The sequence below is a fragment of the Uranotaenia lowii genome, chromosome 2 (genome assembly GCF_029784155.1).
Source record: "Uranotaenia lowii strain MFRU-FL chromosome 2, ASM2978415v1, whole genome shotgun sequence".
NCBI lineage: Eukaryota > Metazoa > Arthropoda > Insecta > Diptera > Culicidae > Uranotaenia > Uranotaenia lowii.
Genome location: NC_073692.1, coordinates 306,784,924 through 306,801,598, shown reverse-complemented (window position 1 = coordinate 306,801,598; position 16,675 = coordinate 306,784,924). Strand labels below are relative to the sequence as shown.

The 16,675-nt window shown below is 36.5% G+C and overlaps 1 protein-coding gene across 1 annotated transcript; it reads left to right on the top strand.

Moving 5' to 3' along the window:
- The first annotated feature begins 2,553 nt into the window (after window positions 1-2,553).
- LOC129749196 (uncharacterized) lies at window positions 2,554-10,373 on the top strand. Its single transcript, XM_055744122.1, has 5 exons — window positions 2,554-2,664; window positions 2,896-3,045; window positions 3,114-3,389; window positions 3,453-3,713; window positions 9,914-10,373. Exons 1-5 carry the CDS (start codon window positions 2,607-2,609, stop codon window positions 10,336-10,338), a joined length of 1,170 nt encoding a protein of 389 aa, XP_055600097.1. The 5' UTR covers window positions 2,554-2,606; the 3' UTR covers window positions 10,339-10,373.
- Window positions 10,374-16,675: the final 6,302 nt, after the last annotated feature.

The following is a 16,675-nucleotide window of genomic DNA, read 5'->3' as shown; positions in this document are numbered from 1 at the left end:
CGGGAGAACCCGTTAATAAGTCAGCTCATTTTCACGCTAGTCACGAAGACGACGACAGTAGCTGCGTCGGAAGGCCTTTAGAACCGTGGTGGGTAACAGAGGACATCCCGCGTCACCGCTGCAACCTGACGAGAACGCCAACATTACCCACGACGTGAGAACCCGCCAAACCCACCGTTCACAGCAGCCGACCACAACAGCGCGCGCACTGGCCGCGCGCTACGCTATCGTTTCTTTCAAGCCACCGTAACCATCTGTCCAGGAGGACGAAGTCAAGAACTCCTAGTTAACAACGGACCACTTCGACGCAATCAGTCCAGATTGCGCCAGTTATCCGCCGATCAAAAATTATCTCCACCAGCGAACCCACCAGTGTCATACCCAAGCATCATACCGACCATCATAGCTACCATCATAGCTACCACCATACTCTTCGACCAGCATCTTTGGCCGGGAGAGCATGCGGCAAGGTTAGCAGCGCTTCAAAAATTGGCAGGGCAAGAGTTTCCTCAACGCCCCACCAACGTATAAGAAATCATGTGAGTACTCATATATGGCCAGACTTAGAAGTTTAGCGATTGCCTGATCAGCAAAGCTTTTTTTTCTACGGCACGCAACTTTAGCCGTTTCGTTGCACGAACGAATGTTATTCCGCTTTTCCGAGCGGACAACTGAATTTTCCGGACAGGCGAGCCCATTAAAGTAGCCTTTTTCCGTTACCACCCTCTAAAAGGAAAACCGATATTTGAAAGTTTTCAAGAATGCATAAATAGTTGTGACTGATTGCGATTTTCCGATTTGAACGCGATACCATGCGTCTCCATCGTCGGCGTACACACCCAATGTAAGCGGATAAAGCAAACGACAGTTGAACCCCACACGTGATTATAACTGCACCCAACGAGAAATAAACGGAACATTGTAAGATGCGAAACTGAATGAAACTGTCTAATTGAACAATCCAAAATGATTAATTGATTGGGGCTCTGGGAAGGGGGTTATGAGTTGTTCCTTTTCTTACGTTTTAGCGAAATAATTTACTGCGGAGATTGGCCGCGAATCCAATCACGAACTTTCTTGTTCACAGTTTAACGGGGCGGAAGCTCGTCCGACGGTTAGAAATCACCTGGCCGCTCATTGGCACCGAACAACGACTAACTCTCCTTTCGCGACTTTTCTCGGGGTTCTTCTCGTCATCGGGGCGGCCTCAAAAGGGCCGAAGTACGGATCCATTTTTCAGATACCCATCCGCTTCTTTCCCAAAACGGGAATCAAAAGGAACTCGCGACCGAGTCTCATTCAGCTGGGCAAACAGAGAAAGGGTGGGTGGTCTTCCGATTGGAAGTGGCGCTTAAGCCACCTGCTTAGAAACAGGAAGCGTGTCGGGGCTCTCGTTATATGGCACAGCACAGAAGATCTTCATCGGATTGCGGACATTGAATCGATCGAAGAGATGGCCAACAAAATCATCTCTTACTTCAGAGGCAAATCGATGCAGTCTTCCATCGCAAATATTCGTTCTCTTTATAATTAGTTTAATTTAAGGATAGTTTTTAGTTTTAGGTTTAAAATATTTTTGACATTACAGGATGTTCTCATCACTTCACTTCAGTCATGCACTTCATCAATTAAGAACGTCAATAAGTAATGTGCATTTACATTAGAATTCTTCAAGCCTAATTTTGACGGTCGCCATCGTACCACACACAACTGAGACGCAAACTGTGAGTCCGATTTGAATGAAGTTTTGACAGCAACCGTTCTCTTCTTCTTGCCGAGTTGCCCAAAAAGTTTGTCAAAGAAGTGCATCGACAATTTTTCCATTCGAAATACTTTAACCGTGAGCAAAGGGAACAAGCCTTCCGCGTCCAGGTTTGGGAGGATTAATTTTTGCCAACAGCCATCAGGCATCACGAGACGATAGGCATATCTAAAGATTAAAATAAGCTCTGTTGTAATACAGATGCGTGGGCCTCGTGTGGGTCTGTAAGTGACGAAAGGCTGGAGAAAATCGGTTGACTAGGCAATTTATTGTCGCACACTAAGCTTAATGATTAGATCAGATGTTTGAAAGAAAACGCAGTTAAACTTTTTCTCAGAATATATTGTAATACAAGTTGCTAATCAAAGTTTTGTAGTTTTTTTCATTCATTTTTGCATACAGGTTTGTGTGACACTTCGGTATAGCACACGGGGGAATCACCCAGCGCAAGCGTGAAGCACCGACCCGTGTGCTATACCGAAGTGTCACAGTTTGGTTTTTTTTTAGAAGCACCCAATTTAAGCTAAGATGAGGAAACGCTTAACTGAGAAGAAAGATTTCGCGAAGGCTTGTCTGAACCCGGATAATCCCAGACACGTTGCGACAAAATCGTAAGTTTTATTTTAATTCGTGATTGTTTATTTCGTGTACTTTGAATATCGGTTCTAAATTACCAAATAAGTAAAAAACAAAACACGCTGTTCCATGATATATGACATTGATAAGAGAGCACCGTGATAGGACCATTTAATTGGTCGGCTCGATAGTGGGTCTGCTTTTAAAACGGGAGCCAATTTTGCCAAATAAGTCAAACGATTTTCGGTGGTCCAATCGATAGGAAATCATGAAGCGGTTGGCGTATCTAGCCTGTCTGGCGCTTTGCGTGGAGCTCGTGTGGGGGCGTAAGTGACCTAAGGGATGGAAGGAAATCAGTTAATGTGCTGTGACGCACGAGACAAATGTTAGATGATGTGTCAGATGTGGGTCAAAGAAATGTGAAAATTGTGAATTTGCGTGTGATTTGTAGCAGGTGGTGGAACATTTACTTCACAAAAGTTGTTAAAATAGTTCAAATGTTATTTTTCGAGTTATGATATCATGACGAGTGATTTTCCCCTAAATACTTCCAATAGAATGTGCTGTCAATATCCGTAACGACCTCCCAACCTTTGAGCCGATCTTTTTCCGTGGCAACACTCTGTGGGCTCCAGATGGTCCTGAGTTGCGTTGGGCTGCCGGAGAAACGACGACAATTTCATGTGGAAATGGAGTGTTGAATGGGTGTAAGCAAAAATCTACTATTTTGGTAGGCTATTACGAAGAACTTCCTGTAACTTATTCATTTCAACAGTTGGAGTCTCCCACGCGTCTATCACCTGTGTGTCGGGTAGAACATTCACTATTGGAGGAACTTCCGTCCTTTCAACGGCTTTGCAATGTTCTCAGAGACCTTTGGGAGAGCTCGCCATCACTAGTACTTCATGTGCCAACGGACTGGGTCAAATCCGTAATCTTGGATTTACAACCCAACAGGGTGCCTTCGTTACATATATCCAATCATGCTATAATGTCAACACAGCCTCCGTAATCTACACCAGGCACATTATCCCTGGAAGAGCCGTTGATCGTAAGTAGCACCATAAAATCCTCGCAGCACTTGAGGATGAAATAATCTTACGTTATTTCTCAGATAAGATCAACGAATCTTATCGACCATCGTTCCGGACCACTGGCACAGCAGGCCACGTGAGCCCGGCCACATCCTACACTACGGCTCAACAGGCGGAGCGCTTAACTGTCCTGTTGGGTTCTCGAGCCCAGGCCGATCGCTTCATTACCACCAGTTCGTACATGTCCCGTGGTCATTTGTCACCGGATGCCGATGGAATCTTCCGACCCTGGCAGTGGGCCACTTATTTCTATGTCAATGTTGCTCCCCAGTGGCAGGTAGGTAGCCATATTCTTGATTTTTTTAGAGTGTTGGTAGATGAAACCTTCAGTCCTGTTTGGGCGAGATGATATTGTCTCATCTTCGAGTGGACTTGTAGCTTTTATGCAGGCTTAATGACGTTCTCTTAAGGAGTGTATTTGAAAAAAAAAATGCAACACTTTGTTAAGTGAATAACTTTTGAATGCATGGGTGGAAATTGTTAAAATTCATTGTTGATATTGGCCATACTCTCTGGAGCCACCAATAACTGAAAGAACTGAAAATCACATTGATAACACTAGTTTACAAAATTCCAAAAAAAAATCGTGAACTTTGTTAACCAACCTATACTTTAAATGAAAAATTGGGCGCTGAATCCGAAAATGAATTTCAAAAAATCTCAGTAGAACAGGTTTTGAGGTATGCTCCAAATATGAAATTTTGGAAAAATAAAAAGGTACTTGTACTTTGATTTTGATATCTCGCACTGCATAACAATAATTTGAAATCGATGGTGACATTTAAAAAATCTTTTTTCTATGGACCTAGAATGTCAATTCAAAACCAAGATTTCTAGTGGTTATTTATCAAAATCTTTTAAAAACTGAAGAAGTTATTGTTACTTTACCATAACAGTTATTTTTTGAATTTTTTGAATAATTTAACGAACCGCGGTGTACTAATCTTAGGTAATATAGGAAGAATTGAACATGATAAATCTCACTCACTCCAAGCTAAAATTTATCATTAGCTTACCAGAAGGTCACATGCCAAATTTGAGCAAGATCTGACTAAAGGGAACGGTTACTTGAGTCTCAAGCGTAATTTCAAGGTATTTTGCTCGGAAGGAGACAAAAATACTGGTTTTTCATTAATAATTATTTTTTTCAACTAGCCGATTGCCTTTTGTGAATAATTTCTTTAAAGTCCTAGTTGAGACAAATATTTCTTCCGAAGACCGCAAAACGATTTGACTGGAAACAGAACAGTTATTGCGGTTCAAAAATTGAATTTTGCCGCAAATTGTCGTCTAACACGCAATGAGTACATTTTACGTGTTGCGTTTTATACGACCATTTTCGGCAAAAAAGCAATCTTTGATCCGCAATAACTTTGTTGTGTTAAATCCAATCGTGTTGCTGTCTTCCGATGAAATATAAAATCCAATTCAAACATTAAGGAAATTATTCATAAAAAGCAATCGGCTGCTGAAGAAAATAGTTATTAATGAGCAAAATACCTTAAAATCGCATTCATGCTTGAGACTCAAGCAACCCTTCTCCATGGTCAGATCTTTTTGAAATTTAGCATGTGACCTTCTGGCAAGCTAATGATGAATTTCAACTTAGAGTGAGTGAAATTTACCATGTTTAATTTTTTCGATACATATGAAGATAAGTATACTGCGGTTTGTTAAACTATTCTAAAATTCTAAAATTTCTGTTATGATAAAGTAATTATAACTTCTTCAATTTTCTACCGATTTCGATAAATAACCACTTGAAGTCTTGGTTTTGAATTGAAATTTAAAAGCCTAAGAAAAAATATTGTTTAGCACTGTCGATGAAACATTATTTTATCTAGAAAATGGGTTTTTTATAATTTTTTTTTCAATTATAAATTGAATTTCAGATGTAAGAGCGCTTATGTGGTCTAGTAGATAGGCTGGCGCGAGTGTGGTAACCCAAACGTGCTGGGTTCGATTCCCGGTATCGGCAAGAAAAACTTTTGGGTTCGAATTCCATAAGTTGCCGACAGGTAAGATGTGTTTCATTGTATAAATAATTATGTATTTCAGAGGGAATGCATCTGGGGTAAATCTAAAGAGACTATTGCAAGCGGAGTGGATTGCCAACCATTGTAGGTCTCTGAAGGTTGGATGACTTCCATCGACGAACCATCGGCCGTGGAAGCCTGAGAAGCAATTCGAAGGCCAAGCCACACAGCCATAGGCTGGACCTTGCTACCGATGGGGGAACCATACATACATACATAAATTGAATTTCAGATGATCGATAGCAAATTTATTCACTTTATACTGAGATTTTTTAATTTCATTTTTGGATTCAGCGCGCAATTTCATATTGAAAGTGATCTTCAGTTGATTTAGTCAAAAAATGCTGTAAACTAGTGTAATTGGTGAAAAGGCCATGCTCTCTGGAGCCACCATTAAGTTTTAAAGTGAAGCCATTAAGTGTAGGGGAGAATGAGGATACATGATCCTTGGGGACACTTGATTCCTTCGCTATATCTCAAAACAGGAATGTCTTACAAATATCAATTATTCTAAAAAATGTGCCAAATAGAACAAAACAACAGTCCTTTTATCTCACAAATTTTAAAATTTTCATTTTCGAGTTATGGAGCTTTTTTTAAGAAAAAGTTTTCCAAACAGTATGTTATGGATATAGTTGATCCCTAGAGTCGAAAAGATATATTTTTAAGAAATGAATTTGCGGCTTTATCGGTGAGGGTTAAAGAGTTGAAATGAAAGACGGATAGACGATCAGAAGAAAATTCTGAGGTGGTGAAAAGAGCGAAGAGCATTTGAAATAGAAGCTTGACCACGTGCTAAATTCTTTGTCCCGCACCAATTAACTGTATTGAAGAAGTAGTACCCAATAGAGGGAGCATTACGTTTTTCGATACAGTTAATTATGGATGGTTCTTCTTAATAATAAAAATAATTCGGCTATAAAAAAAAAATCAATTACAAAACATCGTTCAAATAATCGAAAATAGTTAGGCCAAGATTTCTGACCGTTGACCGTAGGCGACAACTCAATCCAGTTGGAACTTGCGCACAAAACGAAAATAAGAAATCTACTTAGCCATCGATCGACCGATATCGCACAATAGAAGACTTAACAGAGCAACCACATGCTAAATTTTTTGTACGTTAGACACATGTGCATTCACATGGCGGTCGAACCATCCATAATTAACTGTATCGAAAAACGTAGTGCCTATTTTGGGTACTCTCTATTGGGTACTTTCTTTATTCTTTATTGGAGGGGAAAAAGCCCATATAAGTTGGGTTGGATCCCTCTCATATGCGCGTAAAAACCTTCATCTTTTGCATCAACAGATTACAATTTAAATCCAAATGATACATCGAGTACTTAAAATTAACACACCTTACAATCTAGCAATGTTTGCACATTTAAGTATAGATAAGCCTAAATTACAAAAGCTCTCTGCGAAATTTACGTTTTAATGTGTTGCGGGATAAATGAAAATCAAAAGCTGATGATACGCGATTGAATGTTCTAAATATTCTAACAAGTGGTGCATTTTGACCGTAGTTTGTAGAAGCATGTGGAAGGACCAGGTAAGATTGAGAACGAAGGTTTCTGGGCCTTACATTAAAATTTAAACTTTCTACATTACCGAGAATGATGTCGAATGTGAAGGATGCATCTAAGACAGCTCGACGAGAAAACAGAGTATCAAGTCCTATAAGATTGCATCTGTCTTCATATGCAGGAAGGTTGATGGGATCGTTCCAAGGTAAGTTGCGGAGAGCGAAGCGTAAAAATTTGCGTTGGATCTTCTCGATACGTTTAATTGAGTTGTTATAGTGGGGATTCCAAACGATTGAGCAGTACTCTAAATTAGAGCGAACCAGTGCGCAGAAAAGGGTTTTAAGGCATTGAATATCTCTGAAATGCTTGGTTATTCTGAAAAGGAATCCTAGACATTTGGAAGCTTTGGTGACGACATAAGAAATATGGTCTCTAAATGATAATTGCTGATCGAACATAACACCTAGATCTTTAACTACGCCGACGCGTGTGAGAGGTATCTGTTGAATGCAATAGTCGAATTGAAATGTTGTGTGTTTGCGTGTGAACGATATGACCGAACATTTTGTAGCATTGAGGACCATACGGTTGTCATGACACCAATTTGAGAAGGCGTCTAGTTGGATTTGTTGGAATTCCGCATCTTTGGGAGAGCGTATGGTGTAATAGAGTTTAAAATCATCCGCGTAAGAAATGTGCATGCATTTCAGTAGAAGATTCACGTCGTTTAGGTACATTAAAAATATAAAAGGCCCTAAATGAGAGCTTTGGGGGACACCAGATATGTAACGTGGAAAGGTGTGGAAGTATGATCTCCAATCTTTACAGACATGCTTCTATTAGAGAGGTAGGATTCAAGCCACTGAAGTGCAGACCCATATATGCCAAGTCGAAAGAATTTAGATATGGCAATCCTATGATTACTTCTTCAATACAGTTAATTGGTGCGGGACAAAGAATTTAGTATGTGGTCAAGCTTCCATTTCAAATGCTCTTCGCTCTTTTCACCACCTCAGAATTTTCTTCTGATCTTCTATCCGTCTTTCATTTTAACTCTTTAACCCTCACCGATAAAGCCGCAAATTCATTTCATAAAAAACAAATTCACGGTGATTTCTCTTCTTAATAATATATTTTTCTTCTGAATGGATCGTGATCATTGGTTATCATGAAATTAATAATATCTGTTCAATAACTCATGTTAATCCAGTAATTATCTGTTAGAAAGAACTAAAAATACTGCATTTATCTAGAAACGAGAAAATTGCGCCTTAAAGTATGCAATGACTAAACAGTAGTAGACTAAAGTTATAGAAATCCGTTTGTCTGATACTTACAAACTGTGAAATGAGAACTGATATGGCAAAAAATAGTCAACGGACCTTTAATCTTCGGATATTACTAGATTTTTGCCTAGGGTCTGGGTACCCTGAATTAAAGATCAAGTCTCCATTAGTAAAGGATCAAGTCTCCTTTAACTTAAAAAATATCAAAAAATTTTTAGTCTCACGAAAATGTTTCTAGTTCATCTACGGGTTCAAGTTTCGTTCTAACTTGTGGAGCATATAAACTAGAAATTACACGCTGTCAGAAAATGCAAAAAACAGCGAGTTGCTAAATTTTCCCAAAAAGATATGATGAAAATAAGCAAAGGGGATTCCAATTGATACTGATCAGTTTGGTTTGTTCATATTATTAAACGTTGATTATCGGCAAGAAACTGGGCTCATGATATATCTCAGTTGGCAAATTAGTTGCTCCAGAGCCGATGTCCGTGATTTCGAACCCAAGAGCAAACATCGAACACAGTCATACCGCATAATTTTTCTTCAATAGCTGTTTGCTAACTGCATCGTTGGCATAAAGTCGCGGATTACACTTAGATGTTAAAACGATTCTAATTGGAACCAAAAAATAAAAAACAACGGCACACGGCTTAACTGAGTTTTGAGTAAAACAGATTGAACGTTTGCTGTGAAAACAAAAAAAGTATCCGTTATTCGTAAGGAACTCTTTCGTTAAGAATTCGTTCGATAATAAAATTGAAATCAATTTTAGAATTCGTTTTCGGATTCTTTCTAAAATTTCAATTCAATATTATTTTTTAAATCACTCAGAGAGGTCAGGCTATCGAAAATTTTGCGGGATGTTGTTAGTTATTCTAACGATCATAGCTTGTCGGGTAATTTGATGTTTGCGAGTGATAAGTAAGTATGCAAATAAAATCGCATCAATTAACTTAACTTACATTTGCAATGCACTCAAACTGTTCCTATTTTTAGATCTAGAGTTGACGTTAAAACTTCCATTTTATAAAAAAATAATTTACCACATATAAAAGGTACCAGAAAAAGTGCAAAAAATGTTTTTATAATCATCTTTGTCAATTGTTTGCATGGATTTTAATGAAATAGAGGGTTGAAAATAGGTAAAATTCCATCACAAATAAGTGGTTATGTCTAGCAACTTTGAGAATAAAAAATTTTAACGAAATTTGATTTGAAAGTTTCAAATTAGGAACCAACTTTCTCAGAGATTGTTAGTTTTTTTTGGCTGTGTTACGCTAGTCTTCGATTCGTTTGTTAACCCTTGTTTTTTAGAATAAGGAGTATTTAATAAAAAAATACCTCTAATATCACGAATAAATTTAAGCCTCCAACTATTTATAATATGAATTTTTAATACCTTGTTGAGCCATGTTTTTTAAAGAATTTAATCTTGATATCTAGGAAATATGAAAACATGTTTGAATCAAGATACATTTATTACCTAATTGAATTAACCTTGTTTATGATATTTTTTGCTCTGTTTTGTTCAAAAATTGAAAGTTACATCTTCAGACATATTTTCTGAAAATTGTATTACATTTCATAAATGAAACTTATCTCAGAAAAACTATAAATTCATTGCAGGTAGTAAATGCCGGAAACTGGTTGATTTTTGAAAATGCTGCCCGCGCCATTTCCGGACGGCTGCAGGAGGATGTGCTAATTTTCAACGGAGCCCACGACGTCATGACGTTGCCACACGTAAATGGTCAACAGGTTCCCATCACGCTGGAAGCTGGCGGCATTCAGGCTCCCAAATGGTACTGGAAAATCATCAAGTCACCGAACACCAACTCCGGTATTGCTCTGATCACCAACAACGACCCATTCCGAACTAGCATGCCGGCAGCCGAAATGTTGTGTGCCGATGTGTGTGCCGTCTATGGGTGGGCTAATGCCAATTTCGCCAATTTCGGTCGTGGATACTCCTACTGCTGCACCGTTGCTGACTTGATGCGTGCCATCCCACATATTCCGAGTGAGGCTGCCGTGGCGCACGTGCTACGTTTCTAAAAGGTTTTTCTTTCAATAAAGAGTGTTTTTTTTTATTCGATGACATTTTTAATAGATCGTTTCATTCATTTGCCTCGAAATTCTTGTTTACCCAATGTCTGTCTGCGGGAGTACGCATTTCCAAAATGCAGTAGGTTGTTTATTTGCTGATATAGACGTAAATGAGGGATTTGAAAACTGGAGCACTTAAAATGGAATCATTTCGTCTAAACTCAAATTATGTCATTTAATAATCAAAGAATAAAAGCACCAGTTGCAGAAATTTTTCAACTTTTTTATTTTCTTTAATATTCGTTCATTACCGTAAACTAAGGGAACATTGATCACTTTTTTAATTCATTTTGGAATATTTTGGAAGGGGTTGCTTTTTTGTAACACTTAAAAGTTTTAAAATACTTACTGAGGTAAGAAGTATAAAGCATGATCCTTGATAGCAGAATATTCAGACTTTTTATTTGTTTTTTTTTTCTGGGATTTTAACAATTTTTGTTATTCATCCCCTTAGAATATTAAAACGATTTTAGTGGCTATACTATATGTTTGTTACAAAACCAGATTTCATGTTTTGGGATAACTTTGATCACTGTGGTTTTAACGTATCTCAACATCTTTAAAATTATTGTTTTGATGTCAATTAGCACAGAACGCTTAAAACATCAATAACAGTCATTTTTTTACTCAATTGAATTTTTCAACGTTTTCAATGTTGCTGCATACCTTTAGGGGTAAAACTTATAAATATTTCTCAATATTTTTTTACTTCAAAAACAAATGAAATTTTACCTTCATGTAATTCCCTTGGTCCTCCCACTGTTCGTACACAGCAAAAATTTCTAAAAGTTTACGGAATCTGAAAAAAAGAGTGATCTATTTTTTATTGAGTGTAATTACAAAAAGATGCAATTTTAAACTCCTTTTGATGTAATATTGGTCTATTTTCAAATATTGAATTGAAAGAAACTGTTTCGATTTAATTTTACATTGCGTCGTGTAAAAATCAACCGGTCAATTAAATTTATATCACAAACAGCGTAAAATTATATCTGTTTGATTTAAAATTGAATGGAAGTATTTAACTTGTGCCATTTTATACTTCAAGTTAGTTTGTGCGTCGGGCACAAAGTACACAAGTCAAAAAATTATTCGGAAAATAATCTTTCATAGACGTAGCTACATCAGCACTTCTATAGCCTTCTAAAGTAGTAAGTTTACGTGAAATGAAGAATGCGGTTGAAACTGATTAGTTTCCTTTCCATTACAGAAAGGTCAGCTTTTTCGCAGTGGTTGATATCCGGGCTGTGATTATCCGGAGAAACTTTTGTTGATGCTGACCAAAAAATCATGATGTTCCGGAACCATTCAAGGATACTGATGACGCTGATCTGTAAAAACATCTGCTGGGAATCATCGGATGCAACAACAATTCCAGCCTTACGCTTTCCGTGATAGTTTTTTTTATGTTCAGTTTTGGAAATTCACATGAATTAGGGTGTCCCAAAATTGCATAACTTCTGGGAATCTGGGGGCTCACCCTCCAAATGGTAGATTAGGATGTGCAGAACAAACTTTTGTCGTTTAACACACAATGAGTACATTTTACTCATTACGTTTTACAGGACAATTTGTAACCAAAACACAGTCTTTGAACAGCCATAACTTTTTTGTTTTAAGTCCATTGGAGTTGCAGTCTTCAGGTGGAATATTAGTCTTAACTGAAATTTTAATAAAATCTTCATAATCAAGCAATCGATTGATAAGGAAAAAAAATGTATGATGAAAAACCAGTTTTTTATGCTTCTTTTGAACACTATGTCTCAGAATCCCTTTCACACTTGAGATTCAGTGCAACCCCTTCCTGTTGTTCGATTCCGCTCAAATTTGGCATATGGCCTTCTGATGAATCCCTTAAACCATCAAAGTCTTTTTTTGCAAGTATTTTGATTTTAAAGTAGGTATTCATTAAGACAAATTTAATAAATTGAATAAAAAATATCCTAAATTTTAATTTTTATTGAGTACTAGCTGACCCGGTGTGCATTGCTACACCTTTCAGAATCAAATCATACTTTCAAAAATTATTCAAATTTTTATTGTTTTATTGGCATCATTTTAAATCAAATTATAACATAATTCATAAGCAACCGCTATAAAATGAGAGTTGCAGCTGGAGTTTTGAATTGCAACATTTTCAATTGCAAGATAACTTAAACTAATATTCTGGATAATGCTCTATAAATTTGTGTTAAAGATCTGATAATTTTAATCTGTCTGGAGGGTCTCAAATTAATCTTACGCAAACAATCTAACTTATAAAATATGGTTGTTTTTGCTTGATATTTATGCTTGGATTTATGCTATAAAACTGATAAGAGAGCCCCCCTGTCCTTCCCTTCACTTCCTGCTTAATAGAGGTCGTGATCTTTAATAATCATATCCATTTTTTTTCGTTCCCAAAATCTTCTTATATCAAATATAGTTCCATTGGTTGATAAGTTTTAAAGCTTTACAACAAATTGTAAATGGAGCCTCCTCCTTTCTTCCCCTCTCTACATTGTAAAACGTAAGGGTCTATAACAATCGTAGAAACATATCTCGTAACCATCTACCTTTCCATGCCATATTTGTTTCCATTTGTTGGCTTCGTAAGCATAAATTGAGAACTGGGGATTTTTTTTTATTATCTGACGGGTTTGCGCCGGGGGTCTTCAGATTTTCCCCAAAATTGAAAATTTGGTTCATTTTTGCGAATTAAAAACACATGTATTTTTTCAAATTTCTAACATTTTTATTTTTTGAGTTAGCTTCGGTTAGATTTTTTTGTAAATAAAAAATAACCATTTTTCAAAGCTACATAACTCTGTTGTTTCTCAACGGAAATTATAAAATAGCACATCAAAATGCATTAAAATTTTATCAGCTTTCCAAATAGAATAGTTGAAAAAAATTAAATAATGACCTTCAACATGAAAAGTTGTAAATAAACTTTAAATGGCGTCTAAAAGTACCGTCTGTACCACCGAATATTTTGCAAAAAATACCATTGTATAGCTCGATTCATGATGCAACTTTCATCTGAAGACACCAAAGTGGGCCATTAACACCTTGAAGAGTTATGAAAGAAATAATGACAATAAATCTCTTTTTTTGCATCGAAAACAAACAATGGTGGAACAACTGCACTCACATATGGAGATAGCAAGCACTTCTAACAACATGGAAACAAAAGAACTTACCAAAGCAGGTAAAAAACACTACTTTTTCGTCCTTTTCAGACTGCCCCTACTCGCATAACAGTCCCATATGAATTTTCGTCATTTTAGGTCAACATAAGGCTTCAACATAAAAGACTAAAAAAAGAGGTTTTGTTCTAGAAATTTCGAAAAAAAATATCAATTCGGGGCAGTCCTATATAAAATATACCTGAATAACAGTCACATATGTGAAATACCACGGATTTGGTTACTTTTCAATGTTTCTTTCGGCGAAATAGTCTTTGGTTTATTGCTTTGAATCATTTAAACATTTTTTTAACTCACTTGATGTCGAATGATGCACACTAGTTTTCGAAGGCAGGTCTGACTTTCTTAGGAATGACTTTCTGAGCGAAAAACTATCGGATGCAATCAAAAATCGTAAAAAGATTCAACTTACAATGTGGAATTCATGATATTTTTTTGCAAAAGTATGTTTTTTTCTGACAATTGCATTTAGAAGTTCAAAAATGATCAAATTTAAGTCTTAGAAAGTAGCTTGATGAGAAAAATATATTTTGTATGGGACTGTTATGCTAGTAGATTCGAAAAAGGTTTCAAATATGGTCGATTAACAGTCCCATAATGAATAAAAATGGTGCTCTCGACCTTACCAATAACCCAATTTCGAAAATTTCAGGCCTAACGATTTATTATGACAACCTAGAAACGATTTTCGTTTATGCTGAAAGTGGTGGTCACAATTTAAAAATATATTCCAAAACAGAAAAAGCTGATTGTCTCGCTTGTTTATTTTTGTATATGGGACTGTTATGAAAGAAGGGGCGGTAGATTGTTGCAGCTTAACTGACTTCATGTTATATCAAAAAATCTAATAACGTATTCGTTAATACCCAGTTTTGCACCAGGTCACAACAAGTTATGCACATTTTACTGTCATTTTTAGAAGTTTATGCGCTAAGTTTTGCATCCATAATTCCCCAGATTTGATTTAAAATGGACGGTGGAACACTGAAGATTCGTGTGTGAGCGATCGAGGTAGCAAAACACTGACGACGAATTATGTTCGTTCTAGTATGGTAAACCTCAAAACTGGGCGAATGTAGAAAAAGAATACGGTAAAAGTATCATATTTTCATCATTTTACAGCCTGGGCTGGCCATACTGAGCTCTCTGATTATTTCTACAACATTTGTGCCACTTTCTCATACTTTTTTGATCAATGGGAGAGGATTTTGGTGTCCAGTGCTTAGCTCCCGATATAAAAACTATGTAATGCACGTCTATATTTCATTTTTTTAATCACATTTTTGTGATCCCAAACACAGGGACTAAACCTTCTACTATTGGCATTGATTATGCTTCACAATTATCTTTGATCGAAAAATTAATAAGTTATATAGTATATGACCAGGTTGTAAAAGCAACATTCCCATTATTAGTTATATCACATAAACAATACGATACTCAGAATTTTGGTTTAAATTTAAAGTCAGGTATGCTGCAAACACTCTACAAAGCACGAAAAAGTAGTGTTTTTTACCTGCTTTGGTAAGTTCTTTTGTTTCCATGTTGTTAGAAGTGCTTGCTATCTCCATATGTGAGTGCAGTTGTTCCACCATTGTTTGTTTTCGATGCAAAAAAAGAGATTTATTGTCATTATTTCTTTCATAACTCTTCAAGGTGTTAATGGCCCACTTTGGTGTCTTCAGATGAAAGTTGCATCATGAATCGAGCTATACAATGGTATTTTTTGCAAAATATTCGGTGGTACAGACGGTACTTTTAGACGCCATTTAAAGTTTATTTACAACTTTTCATGTTGAAGGTCATTATTTAATTTTTTTCAACTATTCTATTTGGAAAGCTGATAAAATTTTAATGCATTTTGATGTGCTATTTTATAATTTCCGTTGAGAAACAACAGAGTTATGTAGCTTTGAAAAATGGTTATTTTTTATTTACAAAAAAATCTAACCGAAGCTAACTCAAAAAATAAAAACGTTAGAAATCTGAAAAAATAGATGTGTTTTTAAGTCGCAAAAATGAACCAAATTTTCAATTTTGGGGAAAATCTGAAGACCCCCGGCGCAAATTGTCAGATAATAAAAAAAAATCCCTAACTAATGCTAACAAAATTGTATTGCGCTAACCTCCCTACTCCTATATACCTACTCCTTGAAAGGAGGATGGTTTGTCAGATAATCATAGAATCAAACAAAAATGATTTTCCAAGTTAAATTTTGTCCATTTCTCGAAGTTTGTAAAAAAAGAAGTTAAATGTAAGCCTCCTCTTCTCTTCCTATATTCCCAATTCTATCATCCTACTGCACTGCCGCTCATAGCAAGTCCGTCCCACTTGCGTTTTCATCATTTTTCAGTTTATCGCTGGAATCATTGTAATTTTATCTGTAGTTTCAAGAGAAAACTTTGTTTTCAGTACTTTGTTCTAATGAACATTGAAAAAAACCTCAAGTAATTTTGTCCCATTGAACAAATGATCGCAAGTCGGTCCCATATGGCATAAATCATCGCATGTCGGTCCCACTGCCATAAGAGCCCAGCAAAAGATTTTCAACAAAATCAAAACAGAAAAATAATCCTTATAAAGCGAAAATCTTTCATTAGCCGTTGCAGTGACAGATTCTGTTGATTCCTTTGATTGAAAACGCACACAAGTGCTGAATTAACGTTGAACTTTTTACGATTTTTCAGAGCCGTTTTTCTGATTTCAACAAAAACGCAAATGGGACGGACTTGCTATGAGCGGCAAGAAAGGAATTGTTTCACATAGAAAAAGTATTTTTCGTACTCAAATTCTTTTTGATGCCAAATTTGGTTTGATTTGCTCGATTAATTCTCGAGTTATGCAAAAAAATGTATTGAAGACCTCTCCTACCCCTGTTCATCCACCCCTTCGAAGGAGTGAGGGATACCAAATAATCATAGAAGTATTTCTCGCACTCAAATATTGTTCCATGCCAAAATTTGGTTTCATTTACTGTTGTTTTTCTTGAGTTATGCAGTAAAAATTGTATGAAACTCCCCTCCCTATTTCCTTTCTCCCCGCTGGATGAAGGAAGGGTTCTCAAACAATCATTAGAACATGTCACGTTCCCAAATGG